The 17,736-nt window shown below is 37.6% G+C and overlaps 1 protein-coding gene and 1 long non-coding RNA gene across 4 annotated transcripts; one reads left to right on the plus strand and one right to left on the minus strand.

Moving 5' to 3' along the window:
- Positions 1 to 1,307: 1,307 nt before the first annotated feature.
- Positions 1,308 to 13,816, plus strand: LOC135172255 (solute carrier organic anion transporter family member 2B1-like). 3 transcript variants are annotated; one of them, XM_064138473.1, is made up of 10 exons: positions 1,308 to 1,446; positions 2,596 to 2,690; positions 4,683 to 4,942; positions 6,906 to 7,121; positions 7,232 to 7,493; positions 9,074 to 9,218; positions 9,838 to 10,141; positions 10,359 to 10,551; positions 11,239 to 11,497; positions 12,366 to 13,816. In XM_064138473.1, exons 3-10 carry the CDS (start codon positions 4,684 to 4,686, stop codon positions 13,689 to 13,691), a joined length of 2,964 nt encoding a protein of 987 aa, XP_063994543.1. In that variant the 5' UTR covers positions 1,308 to 1,446; positions 2,596 to 2,690; position 4,683; the 3' UTR covers positions 13,692 to 13,816. The 3 variants fall into 3 exon arrangements, with proteins under 3 accessions (XP_063994543.1, XP_063994544.1, XP_063994545.1); XM_064138474.1 differs by lacking the exon at positions 1,308 to 1,446 and adding an exon at positions 1,491 to 1,664; XM_064138475.1 differs by lacking the exons at positions 1,308 to 1,446; positions 2,596 to 2,690 and adding an exon at positions 2,884 to 2,900.
- On the minus strand, positions 10,394 to 10,983 carry LOC135172291 (uncharacterized). The gene is made up of 3 exons (XR_010300989.1): positions 10,897 to 10,983; positions 10,662 to 10,796; positions 10,394 to 10,520 (listed from the first exon to the last, which is right to left on the minus strand). It is a non-coding gene; the product is annotated as an uncharacterized LOC135172291 (long non-coding RNA).
- Positions 13,817 to 17,736: the final 3,920 nt, after the last annotated feature.

The following is a 17,736-nucleotide window of genomic DNA, read 5'->3' on the forward strand; positions in this document are numbered from 1 at the left end:
AGATCCTGATCAGAATCTCATGGAGGAAACATGATCTGAGCCTGAGGTCAGCCAGCCTGACATCAGTCCGATCCAAATTTAGTCATGCTCCCCTGGCTTTACTCAGAAGTCAGATATTCTGAGTGAACTATGATCTAAATCTGATCATACTCACCTGACCACACTTTTCGACGGTTATATGTATTTTGGAATTGTCATGCCAACCAGTAGTATGACATTGCAGCACAATTTCTATTCAATTTAATTAATTATTCATTCTTTCTGGTAAAATTAATAATCATGGAAAATGTATTTACAAATAAGGAGTTGAGTTATTACGATAAAATTGTTCCATGAAAATGTTTAAAATATAAAATGTTTAATGGTTTTTATAAATGTGTGCAGTGATAATATCTGATCTCAGTATCATAAGCAGGGGATAGACCCTGTGGAATGTACGCAGTCTATCGCTTTTTGCTTTACTGTCATCGTCTGACCCTAACTCGATTGGAATCTGATGTGGGATTGATTCCTGAATCAATCGTTCACATCCGAAGTGGATATGGACATTCTGAATATATTCGGACCTATCAAGCATCATCCGAACTGGATCGGACGATTTCGACAAATTCGGATGAATTTGATGTCATCAAATTTTAAGGAAAAACGCCGCCACACAATTGGTCAGAACCTGATCCAATTATTTGAATACTTTGATCCACGTCAGGTCTGGTCTGATATGACTTTCATATCAACTTAAGCTGAATTTTCACTCGAGTACATGGTTCATAGCATAAGTAGATAGATTCGACCTTAGAATCCAATTAAAAGTCCTCCGTCACGAACACTGATCGTGATATACTAAAAAATCTGCAAAAACTTTCAGTCATATTTCACTTTTCTCCTAAACTTTCATTGATTTACTGCCCTTCATCGAGCCCTCTAAATGGAAATTTAATTAATTTACTTTCAATTTCATTATTTTCGTGACCTCCTATTGTGTCCAGTTAAAAATCACAAACGGGCTTTCAACAATAATTAGTTTTTTAATGCTGAAATTCATCAACAAATGACTCATGAATAAATAGGAAAGGATGATCTTCCTTCACATTTCCTCATTAATGAACCGAATATAAATAACATCCGGCCAACATCGAGAAAATACCTCATGAATGATGTTCTCGTTAAATCACCGAATTATCTCTTTTCGGTGTAATTTTATCACCTTCCATAGCTGGTATCTTCAACTCGTATCTGTGACAACAGGTATAACGAATGAGATAAGACAAGTAAGCGTATCGCCCAGTACTGTGCCGCCGTTAGTCACAGATCAGTCGGTGTAAATGTTACGATGTGTTGACGATCAAGCGCGTGGTCAGTTTCAGTTCAATAAAAAATCATCTGATGAAAAACTATGATTTAACATCAGTGGAGAAAAAATAAAGCACTAGGGTTATAATCGATCAGGTGACCACGTAAATAATTATTAATAAATCTTCATTTATTGTGACACATTGAACACTGGCCTCTACGGATATTCACAGACGTCAAGGGTTGGACGAAATATAGTGTTCAATATTTACGGCAGTGAAATTTGGAATTTTATCATCAAAACGTTGTTGAGAAATTTTTTACATTTAACGAGTGAAAAATAAAATTTGGATACATAATTGGAATCGATCACCGTATGTTATGAAATATATATATATTTATATATGGTATACTAGTTGGAAAGTGCATTAGGAAAGCTTCAAAATGACATATCAAGTGTTCAATTCTGATTTTTTTTTTGATTGACTTATCAGAGTGTTAATTGAAAAATGAATTGTTCGGTTACGTTCGAAAAAACTTTTCTGATGTGATTTTTCAAAATCCGACGTAAACTATGCAGATATATCTGCACATTATTTTTAAATGTGTTAATAGATCTTCGAAATGGTGTATGATAAATTCAATTTCATTGAATTTCCGTCGATTTGTTATTGTACAATATTTCCATTCTTTACGTAATGTCAGACTTAAAAAAATGACAGATTTTGCCAGCTCGTGTGATTTTTGACCCAACCAGTGAAAATATACGATATATCAGTTTGAAGATCTCATCGAAATCTTCAAATTGATACCCTTTATTATTAATTCCATCAATTAAGACCAATGTTATAAACGATAACATGTTGATTTCAGTATATTATGCTTTGAAAAATTCCCATTTTTTCGTCTTAAACAGGAAAATTTCAAAGTTTGTACTGTAATTTTAATGAATACTTTTGTATTAGACGAAAATATATTGAATAACTCTTAACTGGACCCCTGAATAATCCAATCATCCCCATTTTTCATCCCCCCATCAACGAGTTTAATAAAAACATGAAATTTGATGATTTTAATGATAAATTTTCGTATCATACGCCAATCTCATCTTCGTTTCACTAATTTTACACAACATAACAATCTCAAATGTGAAATCAATTACGTGGAATCGAGCAAACAAATTTTCATTGCATATCTAAGAATTAAAAAAGCATAGAAAAAGTGTTTTCAAAAACTATTAGGCCAAAACATCAAATCAGTCTAAAATGTTTTACTTCGTTGCTAATGATTTCTTTTTCTTTCCAGTATATCTTTAACCCAGTCGACGACGTCACTGAGAATTCTGTTTTGTTAATCGGAAACCCAACCTAAATCCGTGAATCAAATCACCACGTTCCAAGGTTTGTGACTCATAGCCGCATAATCTTATCTGAGTAATAAAATTCATAGTAAAGGTGTCATCGGCTCCATTGAGAAATTATGAAATGAGTTTCTGAGTTTATAAATTATTATCTCCGGTGTATATTAATGATTTAAGTGTTGAGTAAATTAATAATTCTGTATTCACCGACGTCGATGGCTGAAGCGGCTAGGCGCTAGCCTAGTGTGGGGTAGGTTGTGAGTTCAAATCCCAGCGGATGAGAATTTTCGGAATTGTCGGTAGGGCAGTCACTTGTGCTGGTATGGGTTCTTCCTGTGGTTCCCCCTCTTAACTCCTGTGTTCAACAGGAGTGTGAATGCAGTGCAGTGTAGAATTGACAGCCGCATGCATAGGGTATACTAGGGTCAACTGGCGAAAAGAAGGCAAAAACGGCCGGAATATATATAAACAAAAAATTTGTCAGCCGTGTAAGGCACTCCAATCGTTACAGTTGGCGATCGCTATGAATGACTGAGATGCTCTTTAAATGGATTCAGGTGTGATTTGTATCATAAGAGGCACCATTTATTTAGAATTCATATTCACAATATTTTGACATTTTGAAGGATACTGTTACGTCTCGAACAATTATATTTTTATTCATCCTCTAGAAAAGGAAAATATTCTAAATTATCATGCATTTTGGAGAGCGAAAGAAGAAAGAGGACGCGAATAAGTGCAATTTTAATCCTTTTTTTATCGATCTAATCCGGCAATTCCAAAGAGAAACACGATCTAGTATTTTGTACAAAACTGCTGGACATCTGCGGAAAATCTTGTTCGCCAAAACTCATCGGCTTTTCAGCTATTCATCTTTTTTTCAACCCTAAAATCGCGCGAAGACCAAGAACCTCCGGACCGTCATTTATGGTGGGAAACTCCCCAATTTTACTAGCACCCTTATGCTGAACACACTTTTAGAAGAGTCTGGCCAGAAATTTATGACTTCGCAAATGTCAAATTTCTGCCGTTCTTCAAATCACACCCTTTCTACTCCCATCATCAATAGATTACACCAATGAGTTCGAAGGTTCGTGGCCCAGTAATCAGAGAAACGACAAATAATTGTTGTATAACAAATTCCCTCCTCTTTCTTCGGACACTCTCACGAGGAAAACAGAAAGATCGAGTCAGTTCATTTTTGGAAGTGAAGTTGGAGTGAAATCTTAAGTTTTTGTATTCATTGTACGCAAAGGCCGTATTCAATAAAAAATAGCAAATAGAGTTTTAAGTAACCCAGTATCCGTATCATGTGATAATTAGTTTCCCTAAACAATTAACTTTCTCCTCAGACAGTTCTTGTTAATCGAAGGACAAACCGACCCCCGGAGAGACGTCAGAGAAAACCTCACATCTCGAGTGATATTAATTTGGTAGCTCGAGTGTATCAACCCTGATTTGATATAGATTACAAATATTTTTTTAAGGATTAAACTTACGTACTATGATGAATCTATTTATCTATTAAGTTAGCTATAAAAATGAAAGAATATTATGAAGGCTATTGGAATATGGGTAAAAGTATATAAATAAATGCAGCAACACTATCAATTACTTCAACTAGAACTCTTCATTACTGGCACGAGGAATGCACGAGTGACTTAGAGGACCGGTATCCAGAGACTAACTTCTCACTCTATGAAAAAATTTTACTAAGGGAAAAAACAAGAGAACGTTTATGACTCCAGAGGATAGAGTTTCCTTTGAATATCACATCTCGTAAGGATTACAATGCTCTCAAGTTCAGAGCACAACAGATCATAAATTAGTTCTTTTCTGGAGACTCTTTCAAACACATCATAAACCTTGTCGAGTGATTTTTAAAGATAAACAGAAAAGCTGTGTTCTAATTTTCCAACAAAGGCCATCGATAATAAGTAATTTGTGGGTTTTTAGGTACTACAGAAAATAAAAAATAAGAAATCTGTTAAAATATAGTGAACACACCCTATCCCCTTTGTTGTTGTTTCAGGATGACCCTCGGTCCTAGAGAGTTCATGAGGTCCGAGGCGATGGACGGTTTGACAGGTCCTGCTCATCCAATTCCGAATGAGTTATTAGATTGCGGCTGTGGCCAGTTACGGTGTCCCAAATTGGTGAAGTATGCAACGAGGAAATTCTTCGTTGCACTTTTGTGCTGGATTGGGTTCATTCAAGCTGTTGCTAATGCTTATTTTGGACTGACCAGCGCTACCATTGCCAGAAGGTTTCAATTTGAGCCGAATACTTTGGGTAGGTGACACTTTCATGAACATGAAAATTTATCCCAGGATTTTTTAAGGAGTGAGGAAGATCAAGGGAGGAGTTGTTTGTTTTTGAAAAGAACTATTATGTTTACTTCGGAAAGAAATACGAACTTTTTGGGCAACTATGATGTAAGAATTTGATTATATTGCTGAGCAGTTTGACGAGAATTTGTGAAGGATAATATGGGAAGTGTCGAAAAAAGATTTTCAATATCCGAAGATCCAAACCGCTTAAAATAGTCCTAGGAATTCAGTTCATTTAAAGATTGAAAAGTACACAAAATATTCAGAAAGTTGTTTTGAATCGTAATTTTTTCCGCGATCCGATTATTGGTTTTGTTCTTAAGAACCAAAATTTAAAAATCAGAACGTAACAAAGTGTCTTATAGAGGAAACTTTGAATTAGGTTTCACTACTTCGATTAACGTAGAAGAACCTTTTATTTGCATATGAAAATTCAATTTTAATTTGTGTAAAGACATTCGTGTTTTGCCTATATTAAAGAAAGAGTCTTTCCCGAGTCATTTACTTTCTTGGAGGCTTCATTTTATTTATGAAGGAAAGGCAATCTTCACATGAATCTATCTCTAGCTAAATTATAATTAATTTCCAATAAGCATTGAAAAGCTACTCCTAATTTAATCAAATAACTGGAAACCGATTCACACAAGGAGAAAAACAGCTCTAATTTGAAAAAAAAATGAGTCCTCTATACAAGTCAGCATTAAATTCTAATAATGGATTTGAAATGATGATGATAAAGGTGCGATGATAAACAATTCGTTAAAATAGCCTCTTAATGAATTAGAGAGAAATGTTTTACTGCTCTTACATTCAGTATCTTCAGGTAAATCAACTAAATATACCAATGTAAATTTAAAATTTCCATTTGATACAAAACCACGGAGTGAGCTAAGTTTACACAAAATCAGGGGTACCCAATCAGGTGCAACACAAGTGAATTCTTCTTCCCCACATTACAATTAACGATGAGATAAAAAGGATAATACCATAACAGTTTTCGATAATATTTGTATCCCCTAATAAGACTGATTTTCTGTGTCAGAACGCTAATTATTATGGCTCTATTAATGTTGCAGAAAAAATCACCGAAAGGAAAATCGAAACAAATCCAAAACCCTTCCTCCGTCATTACTAATGAACTCAATATAATCCAGCCCTGAATATTCACATCCTCTCCCCAACCTCAACAGAATGTGAAATTCTCGTCTTCATGTTGTTTAAATTTCTGGAATTTCACAGATTTTCCAGTAAAATCCCAATAAAATCCCAGTAAAATTCCAGTGATATCCTTTCCTCCCTTGGGAGCTTCATTTGAAGCCCCCAAGAAAATAAATGATTCGGGAAAGAATCCTCCTTTAATATAGCCAAAAAACATGTCTTATGTCTTCATACAAATTTGAATTCCCTGATTTTTCTCCCCCACATCATATTCACTGCCACGATTCTGAAAATCCATGATCATCGCTCCATAAAAATTTATTTATTTTTTTCTACCACTGTGTTATGCTAAATTTGTAATTTTTTGAATAATCGCATCACCATCTATTGGATTATGGATAGGGATTGTCTCATTAATATAAAAAAACGATTTAACTATTAACTTTAATTATTTATTATCGCACGCCGAAGGTATATCTTTCTGGTATGATGTCCCCAGATCGACTGACTCTCAGTGACCAAAGATTTGACACTCTAGACCCACTTGACAGAAGGCACTTGTTCATTAATTCCTTTCTGTTTCTTCTCTGGTTCTATTTATTAAAACCATTCTAAACATTTCGGTACTGTTTGAAGAAAAACTATAAAAACTATAACATACTGAGATGGACTGAAAAACAGCTATAGCCAGATGATTCATTTTTGTCCACAAATATCAAGCATTCTCAATACAATCAGAAATGAATTATCATGTTTCTTCATTACAGAATGGTTATCACTAGGAACTGACGGTCTCCTTTCATCCATCATCGCGGTGCCAGTGGCCTACTGGGGTGATAGAATCCACCGCGCAGCCTGGACAGGCGGTCTCGTATTAATCCAAAGTGCTGGTTTCCTTCTCTTCATTATCCTTCATTTTACCCACCCCTCTACCCGAGTAATCGAGGAGACTACTAATGTCACACATCTCTCCCTATACGCTGGTAATTTTCCGGTACTTTTCATTGATTTATTGTGTATTATGTTGAATTGACTCTTACTTACTCCAGATTTATAGGAATTTTGGGGGATTATATTCCATCTTCATTTGCAGAAGACAATCCGGAGTTGTGCACACCAGCGGGATTAGCAAGGATCTCCATTATTGAAGATACCATGTGTTATATGACATTGACTATCATTGTCCTGGCGTTAATTGTCAATTCCATAGGAAATGCAGCATTTTTTGCACTGGGAATTTCTTATTTGGATGATAACACGAGAAGACGAAACGTTGCACTTCCCATTGCCATAATTTTGGGTGTTAGAATTTTTGGATTGTTGTTTGGACATTTGTTGGCTTGGGGATGTCTTCGGTAAGAGAAAATTCATATCATAAATATTAGAATTTAGATAATAATTCTTTTCTATTGGGCCTCAGTGAAAGGTGACCATCACTAGAGCAAAATGTTGATCTGCTCCAATTGGCCGCGTATCTCCCTCAAAAGTCTCCTTTTTCTCTCCAAACAACAGCGATACGATCGATCTTAGTTATAATTTTCTAATTTTGTTTAAAGATGATGTAGAATATCGTGAAACATATAGAGGTGATGTGTTGAGGAATATATTTCAGGAAAAGTCACTGATTTTTTAAGAAAAAGCTGTAGATTATTTTCTATTCGTTATTCTTTCAAAATATTGTTGAATTATCTAACTCGCTGCCTTTGATATATGATGGCGCACATTGGAAAACCAGCAGAATTAGAAAATCAACCGATTTTGCCCCGTATATCATCGAAAAACAGTAATTTCCATTTATATATTGAAGAGTCTCAAAGTATCTCAATTTTCATACAATTTTCTTATTTTTCTAAAATCAGTATTAAAGTGGTTGACCTGTTTCAGTTGATTTACATTTTCGTGATTTTTTTAATGGGTCATTTCTAATCGAAAGCAGATAATGAAATCTTTTTTATACCCATTTTATAGAGTGAAATGAGGATTAAAAAGATTTTGAAAATAAAGTTTTGTGATTTTACAGATTTTGAGGTCTTACAGATTTTGAGGTCCAGTCTGATTAAAGACTGGTTAATAGTTCAAAGCAATTTGAATTATTTTATCATTCCTTTATTGAGATGTTTACAAAAATCTGAATAACAATAATATGCATCGGTGGCACGATCCGGTACAGAGAAATTTCTCTCTACGGAAGATCTTTCCGAAATCTTCAAGAAAATTGTAGATTTTTTATGGGGTTACGAAATGAGAAAACGATACCTTCAATTACAGAGTATAATGTTGGTTTATTGTAACAATTAATCAGTTACATAACAGTCAATAGCCATCTCATGAGTTAAGTAAGGAGCAGGGAGAGGGGGAATAATTCCAACCGAGAAAAAAGGGGGTCGCTAGGCGAGACCGAAGACAAAATACAAAAATAATTAATGTATCTTGTTGAATATCCAACAAAAATCATTAAAGATCCTCGGAAGATGATTTTTGTTCAAAGATATGATCGAAATGACTTTCTGAAGAATATCTTCCAAAGTAAAATACAGAATATCGATTTTGAAAAAATCTATTGTCCTCCGAGAATGTTTCCAAGATTTTTTTAGATCTCCAGGAAGATCTTTGATGATTTTTCTGAAGACTTTTGGAAGATCTTTATCAGACAAAATTCTTTCTACACGAGATCCATTTGATTGATCACGTTAAAATATTTAAAAAATCAGTTTGATCTGTTTTTTTTTCTATTGTTTTTTTTGCTTATTATACTGTTTTTTCATTTTGTACTTTAATTTGTTCATGATTCGCTCGCCATTATTCTTCCTTAATACATCTTCGAATCTGTGATAAACATTGTGTACTTATGAAAAAAATATTTCCAGTCTAACACAAAGTGATAGTTCTCTAATGATTTACAACATTAAATAATGTATCAAATATATTGATCCAGGGTAGATGCTGAGAATTTGATGGAAACCGTCGAAAGCTACCGAGAACAACTTGGAGCCTGGTGGCTTGGATGGGTCGTTTTAGCCATTTTGCTGGCTATTCCCGGAGTTCCTATGTCCTGGTTACCTCGCCGACTTCCATCTCAGGTATATTCAAATTCAGACCCCTCAAAACATCGAGAAATCTCGATACTGTCTCGCACCCACCCCTACACAAAACCGAACTCCAATTTTATTTATCACAGATGACTTCAGCCAACGGTAACCAAAAAATAATTACATAAAATAAAGAATAAACAATAAATAAAAATTGGCATTATCTGAAGTAGGGGATCAGGGGATGAGAATTATACCAATCGATAAAGCGGAGATCGATTAGGAACATATAAAAATGGATGAGCCCACTTTTATACAGAAAATTGATAATAAATTAAAAACAATCAAAATTTGTCACTTATATACTTGGAGCTCAGATTTTCCCCATCTGAAACATTTATTCGAGGAGAAAAAAGTAATATTTTTTATAGCTTGGACAATATTTTATCCAACGAAGTCGGGATCTTGCAAAAAAAATGTCCTGTTAAATAATAAAAAATTTAATATCTGATTCTGGGGTACCATACCCCATACCATACCCCAAAGCCTCAACTGATCATTCCGCCGAGTCGGGAACGGACTGGTCGTGAGTCACGTGATCCGCACCATGCGCAATGAACTAACCGGGATTCCCTGAGACTAAAAAATTTTTTTTTCTCATTATCTCTAGGTAATCGAGCAAGCTGCAGCATCAATTGTATCAGAACGTATCGGCAGAAGGAGCCCTCTGTCGGAGTCGTCCTTATCAGACGAATCCCGAAAAGTTGGCGATGCTGGTTACCTTTCCTCCCTCTATCGTCTGTGGACGAACAAAATTCTGATTTGCAATATTTTCGCAAGTGTTTTCTGTGTCATTGCTGTTGTTAACTTTACACATAACGAGGACATTATTCTGGAGTCAGATTTCTACATTCCGCGACCTTCGGGAGTGTTCTTGGGATTCGGTGATCCCCTCACTTCCCGAATAATTGCACGTGAGTGACAACTCATTTGTATCATTTATATTATTTATATTTATATTTATATTATGCACACTATATATTATATACACATTTATTTAATATACACTATATACTATCTCGTGAGTAGAGAAAGTATATATTTATATTTATATTATATTACCATCATTTATATTATTTAATCGACGTTTTGTTTGGAAACGTATGAAGTTATATTTTTTTCTCATTCAAGTGCTTCTGAGACCGGTCATCATTGCCGCAGTCATCATCATTTCTGGAACCGTCGTCATCAAATTTCGACCTCGAGTCAAGTGGTTGGCTGGTTACAACGTAATTGCTGTGATAATTGCTGCGACAATCATCCTGTCTTTGGCATTTTTATCCTGTGATAAAGCTGCGATTGCCGGAGTCAATCAAAAGAGATCGTACGTATCCGGTAAAAATATTGAAAATATCCGGTAAAAAAAAACATCATTGATTATCTAAATTCAGTAAGTTTTTTCAATTGGATTTTCGGGAAGTTAGACAAATTTACTTAAAACTCCAATCCACCTTCTTGGATCTATAGACAAGACATCCTTAAGCTGCCCAATTCAGTCGAGCGCTACCGGGTATCTATACACGACACAACCACCCCATCCACTACCATAATTATCACCTGTAGGGGACCCTGAAGTAGAATATTGACTTTCGTTACATTATTTAAATCGTCTATGCTTTTTTCAATGGTCTTTCATATTTTTTGGATCGATAGTTGAGAAAATACGCACATTGCAACGATCCCATATTCACATTCTCTCGATTTCACATTATAAAATTGTCAGAAGCAATTTGTGATGTTGGAAGCACTGCCCCACTAGAATGGGACCCTCAAATGTAGGTACGATATCGAAGTATTACCAACTATGGATTTGAATGTGGTGCGAACATTGAAAGAAATCAAATTGAAAATAAACTCAATTGAACTGAATTCTAAGTTCAATTTTGAACCACGAAAGCCATGAAATCTTGAAACTTTTGGTTTATTTTGAAAAAATCTATGGAATTTGTTTGGAAATGAATATGTACAATTAATAACGAATTCAAAGTTCACATACCAAATACGTTCACAGGGTCAGTCTCTTGAGATACTGTAATAAGGACTGTCGCTGTTCTTCCGATGCAAATTTTCATCCAATATGTGACAGCAAAAGTTCTCTCATATTCTACACTCCCTGTCATGCTGGATGCACTGGTGTGGATGATTCTGAAGACATTCGCAAATATACAAATTGCAATTGCATCAGAGAAATCACCGGGTTGACTGATATAACGGCCACCCAAGGTGCTTGTGATTCAACGACATGTCAAATTGGATGGATTGTGTTTGAGGTAGAATTTTCTTATCTGCTAAAGTATTTTTTTACGAGTAAGGTTCTGTCATCTTCTTGAATATCTCTGGAACAAAAACACTGTTTCACTTTTCGACCTCTTATGACAGTCAGAGATGATGTTTTTATGATACGAATTAGGTTTCAGTGATTCGATTAACTTAAAAGAACCTTTTAATTGTTTATAGAAATTCAATTCTATTATATGTGAAGATATCAGTTTTTTCACTATGTTAGATAAGGATTTTTTCCAGAATTATTTACTTTCTGGGGGGCTTCATTTTAATTACGAAGGAATGAAAATCTTCACATAAATCTACCTCTACCTAAATTATAACTAAATTGCAATAAGCAATAAAAAGCTAATTTAATCGCAGAAATGGAATCCGATTTATACGAGAAAACAACAGCTCAGATTTCAAAAAGACGAGTCCTTTCTACAAGTCAGCATTCAATTCTAATAATGAATTTGAAAAAGTTTCATTGCTCTTATATTTAGTATCTACAGCTAGTTCAACTAAATATATACTGATGTGAATTTAAAATGTTCATTTGATACGAGACCACCGAATGAGTTAAGTTTACTCAAAACTATGGTGTGCCATCAGGTGCAACTCAAGTGCATTCTTCTTCCCCCCATTACAAATTACTATCCCTTAATGACCATAATATAATTACTACATTATTCTATGATATTCATATTCCATAACAAGATTGATTTTCAGCGCTGCAGCGTAAATTATTCCCAATTGCAAGCGTTATCGTAAAAGAAAAATCTAAAAAAATGTCGCACCCCTTGCTCCCTTTATAGCTGCAACTCTCAAAAAGCTGTCTTCATAAACAGTTATTGTAAAAATGATTATTTACAGGTGAGCACCATCATCGCCTATTCTCTCATCTCATCCACTGCAGTCTCGACCCTCCTAATCGGTCTGCGCTCGACCTACATTCAAGACAAAGCCTTAGCTATCGGTTTGTGGATGTCCTTGACTGCTTTCTTCACTTACATACCAGGAAAACTCCTCTACTGGCTGGTTGCCCAAAAAACCTGCATTCATCGTGGAGCAACTTCATCCCTCTGTTTACTCCACGATTCGCAGACTCTTGGAGCCTACCTCGCTTACCTGACCAGTTTTCTCCTCCTCATTGCCGTTGTCTTTGGAGTATTAACATTCTTCTTCAGTCAGAAATTGAAGATCTATCGGGAATCCGAAATAGATCGATACGGTTCTTACCCGAGACCGGAACAAAGAACTCCTTTGATGATAGAACCACATCCTGCTCCCCAAACACGTCCAGATGAACCTGAAGAGACGCGTGGGAATTCAACTGAGGAGACGACCACTGCCACCACCAGCGATCGACCAGTTACGAATGATAACGATCAGAGGAACGAGCCAACTTCGACTGCAGAAGATGGCCAAACGGTCAAAACTCCACGAAAAGTGAATGGTCCTCTTATGTACGGCCCTCTTGGCCCTGGAAATCCCAGAATTACGATGAAGGATTTGAGTGAAGTGAAATTAAAACCCATAAGTGACACCGATGATACAGAAGATGAGGATTCGTTCGTAGACAGACGAGCTCCAATATCTTTGACGTCGATACAGTACAAACGTTTGGAGTTACACTCTGATGCTGAAACGAGTGATTCTAGTCCTGAAGGACGAAGAAAAATTATGTCTCTTCGAGCGTCAGCGCTTCAACTTTCTGGAAAACCTGATGGTGAGAGGACTCCGCAATCAGCAGGAAATACACTCGCTGGATTTTCGAAGACTAATGACATAGAATTTACAAGGTGGGAGAAAGATAGGAAAAAAGAAAGACCTTATACTGGTGATTTCAATGAGGTCGGAATCCCCATTGTCAACTACATGTTGACTTCGGTTAGTTCGAAGAGCATTGCATCAGCTCTGAATCCGCCCACGTTCTTGGAGGATCCTGTCGTGTCAAAAATTGGAGATAATAATTTTAAGTTACAAGATATATCCAGAGAAGTGAGTAGAGGATTATCACCTACAGAGCACGCTTCCTCGGGCTTTGGATCATGTGCTTCGGATTTGCATAAAACGGTCAATGAATCATCAGTTGCAACACCAGTTTTGGAAACCTCTGAGACTGAAAATTCTAGTACCAAATCTAGTATTTCAACGGGCAGAAGACGAACAAAACCTTCATATACTACGGCCCTCTAATTTCCTATTTTTATTTTGTATTTTTTAAAAACACATCCTTCATTTTACCCTAATAATTTACTTCGAAATAAGCCTGACATATGATTTCATATTCATAAGAAAATGAAACGTATAAAACCATGAGATTATTGTATGCACTAATTAGATCTCTACGTGAAATTACAAGTACACGAATTTTTCTTAATCTTTCGATATTGGTTTCAATTTTATTGATTGCGATATCCCAAGACTCCCAAACTATCCAATGATTCCTGACCGTTTTCGTTGCTGTCGAGAAGAACAAGGAATCGTTCGATTTTTTTGGAGGTCGAGGGGTGAATTCACTCTCTCTTTCTCTTTTTATATTTATTCCTTCAGGTCGCAGTATTGGAGGTTATGTGGTATCTGCACAAGTTGAAGCGCCAAAATTGGCGAGAGCAACTGACAGACTATTGTGAACCTGTCAATTCGATAATTGTCCTGTAACCCGGTGAATATCGATATCGGGATTTTAAGGCCAAACTTAACCCTGTAGTGGCTACTCAATGCGTTATTCAATACCGTATATGGAAATAACATTAACAGGCTATGATTTCTGGCGAGTGCGAAGCCACGTGCAGGGTCTCCTCGGTCTTGGAAAAATCCAGATCTGCCAGCAAGATGGAGGACTTTCGCTACAATGCCACCACTTTATGCAAAGTACCGACATTGCACCCACGGAGAACCTCCAGATATGTAGGACCTCAAGCATTACTGCCCCTAAATGGCCCATCTTCCAAATTCACAAAAGATGCCGTTACAATCAAAAAAACATCTGATGGAATTTAGAACTCAGCGAGGTACTGATTTCCATGGTTTAGTTTCCATATTTATTTTTGCTCATGTTATCGAGTCCCAGGGCTCTATACAGGGTGTCCCAAAATTGCACGTCCAGACTTTAAACTTAAGTTGGGGGTGAAATTCTGGATGGAAAAGTCCTGAGCGACTTTTTGATCAGACGCACCCTCTTCGACTTATTCAGGGTTGAAGTTGGACCAATCAGGGGCGTGGAATACCCGGTCGCACGACGGTGAGGAAAACGTTCGAGTGTGGTGGTGTCCCCACCACACGGTACTACTCCCCTGCGGTGGCAGAAAGAGATGACTGGCGGCGGTGGTTAAGAGGAAGGGGAGGGAAATGAAAAAAATGAACACCAAAAAAAAAATCATCAGCGATTGATCATTTTTTTTCTCCTTCGCTGAAAGAAAAAATGAAAATCTCATACAGGGCCAATGGGGCTTTAGAAAATTAAATCGCCGGGTTTTTTTTTCCAGCGCTGTAATTTTCAACGCTATTTTTTTCTCCTTTTCGATTAGATTAAGAGATTTAATGGGCCTCAATCGATGGGGAATTTATTCCTCCATCGAATGCCCTTGGTTTCATCCCTTGGCATTAATTAGGGGAGGAGTAAACAATTTTTATGTAGCGGGCGGGTGTTCATTTTTTTCATTTCCCTCCCCTTCCTCTTACCCACCGCCGCCTGTCATCTCTTTCTGCCGCCGCAGGGGAGTAGTACGGTATGGTGGGGACACCGCCACACTCGAACGTTTTCCTCACCGTCGTGCGACCGGCTATTCCACGCCCCTGATTCGTCCAACTTCAACCCTGAATAAGTTGAAGAGGGAGCGTCTGATCAAAAAGTCGCTCAGGACTTTTCGATCCAGAATTTCACCCCCAACTTAAGTTTGAAGTCTGGACGTGCAATTCTGGGACACCCTATATAATGAGACACACACGCAAAGGATATTTTGCGGAGTGTGAGCTTTTGGGAAAAGTGCCATTTTGAATAGTTTGGCCACCATGCGCTACCAGGAACACAGACGGGCGTAATTGGCATTATCCTTATTTCAAGTACCCCCGTACAACCTCAGATGGAGTCCGGCTAGTAGAGATAGAACCATCTGGAGGTTTTGGTCCCCAATGAGGCGCACATGAAGTACAATCATATTTCAAATGCGTTCGAGAATGTCAGGAGGTTCCCGGTTGGACTCGGGGTCCGCGGGGTCGCCATCCCCCGTGTGCAAGGGTGGTTTTACCCTCCTTTCACCCCCTGCGGTAACTCAATGCGTTATTGTGAAAACAATCTTGCACTGTTATGATTTTCGAAAAACTCAGATGGGCTATCAATCTACTCTACTTCCATAATATCAAACACTTAGGCCATTACCCACGGCCATGGGATAGGGGGGGGGGATCCACACTGTCGGCTAGTTTAGATCGTTAAAGGACACTTAGCAACCATGACCGCGTCGAGCCACAAGTGACTGACACAGACACAGCTCCCGCGGGGCACCTCGCGGCGGTCTTCCTTGATATCAGCTGGTCCTCAATATGAAAGAAAGGCGGATGAAGGTATTGGAATAGAAAGAAATGTAGAAAAAGGAGAGGTGCGGGTTAAACCCAATTCCTAGTTGTGCCACCAACCGGGCTACCGTTCCCCGGAGAAGATTACCATGTCCCCACCACCAACCCCAAGACTCCGGTCTCCGACAACGAGAGTTCGTGGGTACCTTTCATTCTTCATCCATTCACTCACCATTTTCTCGTGGCTATAGTGGAACTTCCATAAGGGTGCACCTATGTAAGCGTTCAGAGTTCCACCGCAGAAGGGGAATCGTCTCCCGCTCATTTCCCCTCCGTTTATGTTCTCTGCGAGAAGGTCTATCGTTCTCTGCTTCTGAGTGGCTTTTCTCCTACCATTGTTCATTACGTATCTCTGTCCGATTTTTGGAGCTCTCGCTGCCCCACTGGCGGAGAAGGGCATCTTTGCAAGTTCTCCTTCCGAAAATTCAAAGCCCGGACCGTCCCTATTTCCAACGAAACCTACATTGTGGCCAATTACCTTAAATCCATCAAAAAAATTATTTAACCCCCCCCCCCCCCCCTCCCCGGGTCCCATTTGAATCTCCCACTCCAACTTTCCTATCAACCTTAAACTCTATGACTTGTCTGACGCAGGGAAAACGGCCCCACGACATCAAGAGTCAGTGTCGTAACCATCATATCATCATTATCAACCCCCGGCCCCCGGATATTTGTGAAATTATCCGACAGTTTTAATGGATCGGATTTGGATCAACCAGAGAATTGAAAGATTAAAATGAATTGAAAGAATTCGTTTAATCTCCATATTTATTCACCACCTTCATGAAAAACCTTTCAAAGGCTACTGCGAAATTATCGATCTAATAATTCATCTGTAGTGAGGGGAATTATAAAAATGAAAATGACGTGAAAGTGTCACATACCCTCAAAGGAAGGTACTCTAAGGGGTTGAAATGAGATGAGGGACAATAATCAAAATACTTCCGTCAGGAAGGTGTCACACGATCTGGAATACTCCGCTCTGATTGGATAAATTCAGAGAGAGAAAATTCTAAAGTTAATTTATTCTATCGTTTTCTTATATTGTAGTATCTTTCCAGAGAATAGTGACTCGTTTCCTGGGAACAGTCCGTCTTTTCGCCGCAGTAGTTGAACGCGTACTGCCGTCAGTCGATGCCGCCCTCGATGAATACATTATGTGATACTATCTGCCATTCTATAATATTTATAAACCTGAGCTCGTATTTTTTGCGAAAACGAAAAAAAACTTTTCGACAAAAGTGCTCTCGAACGGAAAGTTGTTTTGGCCGACGGCTCTATCAATAATCCAGTACTAACGCACACAATAGAGTAGAACATCTCACAATCGTGTCCTGCCAGATGCTAGTTATTTATTATTAATGTGAAAAAGTCCGGTAAAGTTTGAAAGTCATTGTAACCATTTTTCCTCGGTGCCGATGAATCGAGGGTTCTAACAGGCAAAATTTGTCATTCCTCCCCTCAAATAGCCCGAGTGGAAATTCAAGTCAAATCTGCACCTAGTTCGAATAAAGTCAGACCTCATGTATAATCAGGTACTGATCCAAGGACTGAATCAGAACTTGATCAGGCATGTAACGCCTTCACTCGTTCCGGACTTGATCAATCGGATCTGAGCCGAACTTGATCAATATGATCAAATGTGAGTTTGATTAGGCCCAAC

This window comes from Diachasmimorpha longicaudata, chromosome 2 (assembly GCF_034640455.1).
Source record: "Diachasmimorpha longicaudata isolate KC_UGA_2023 chromosome 2, iyDiaLong2, whole genome shotgun sequence".
NCBI lineage: Eukaryota > Metazoa > Arthropoda > Insecta > Hymenoptera > Braconidae > Diachasmimorpha > Diachasmimorpha longicaudata.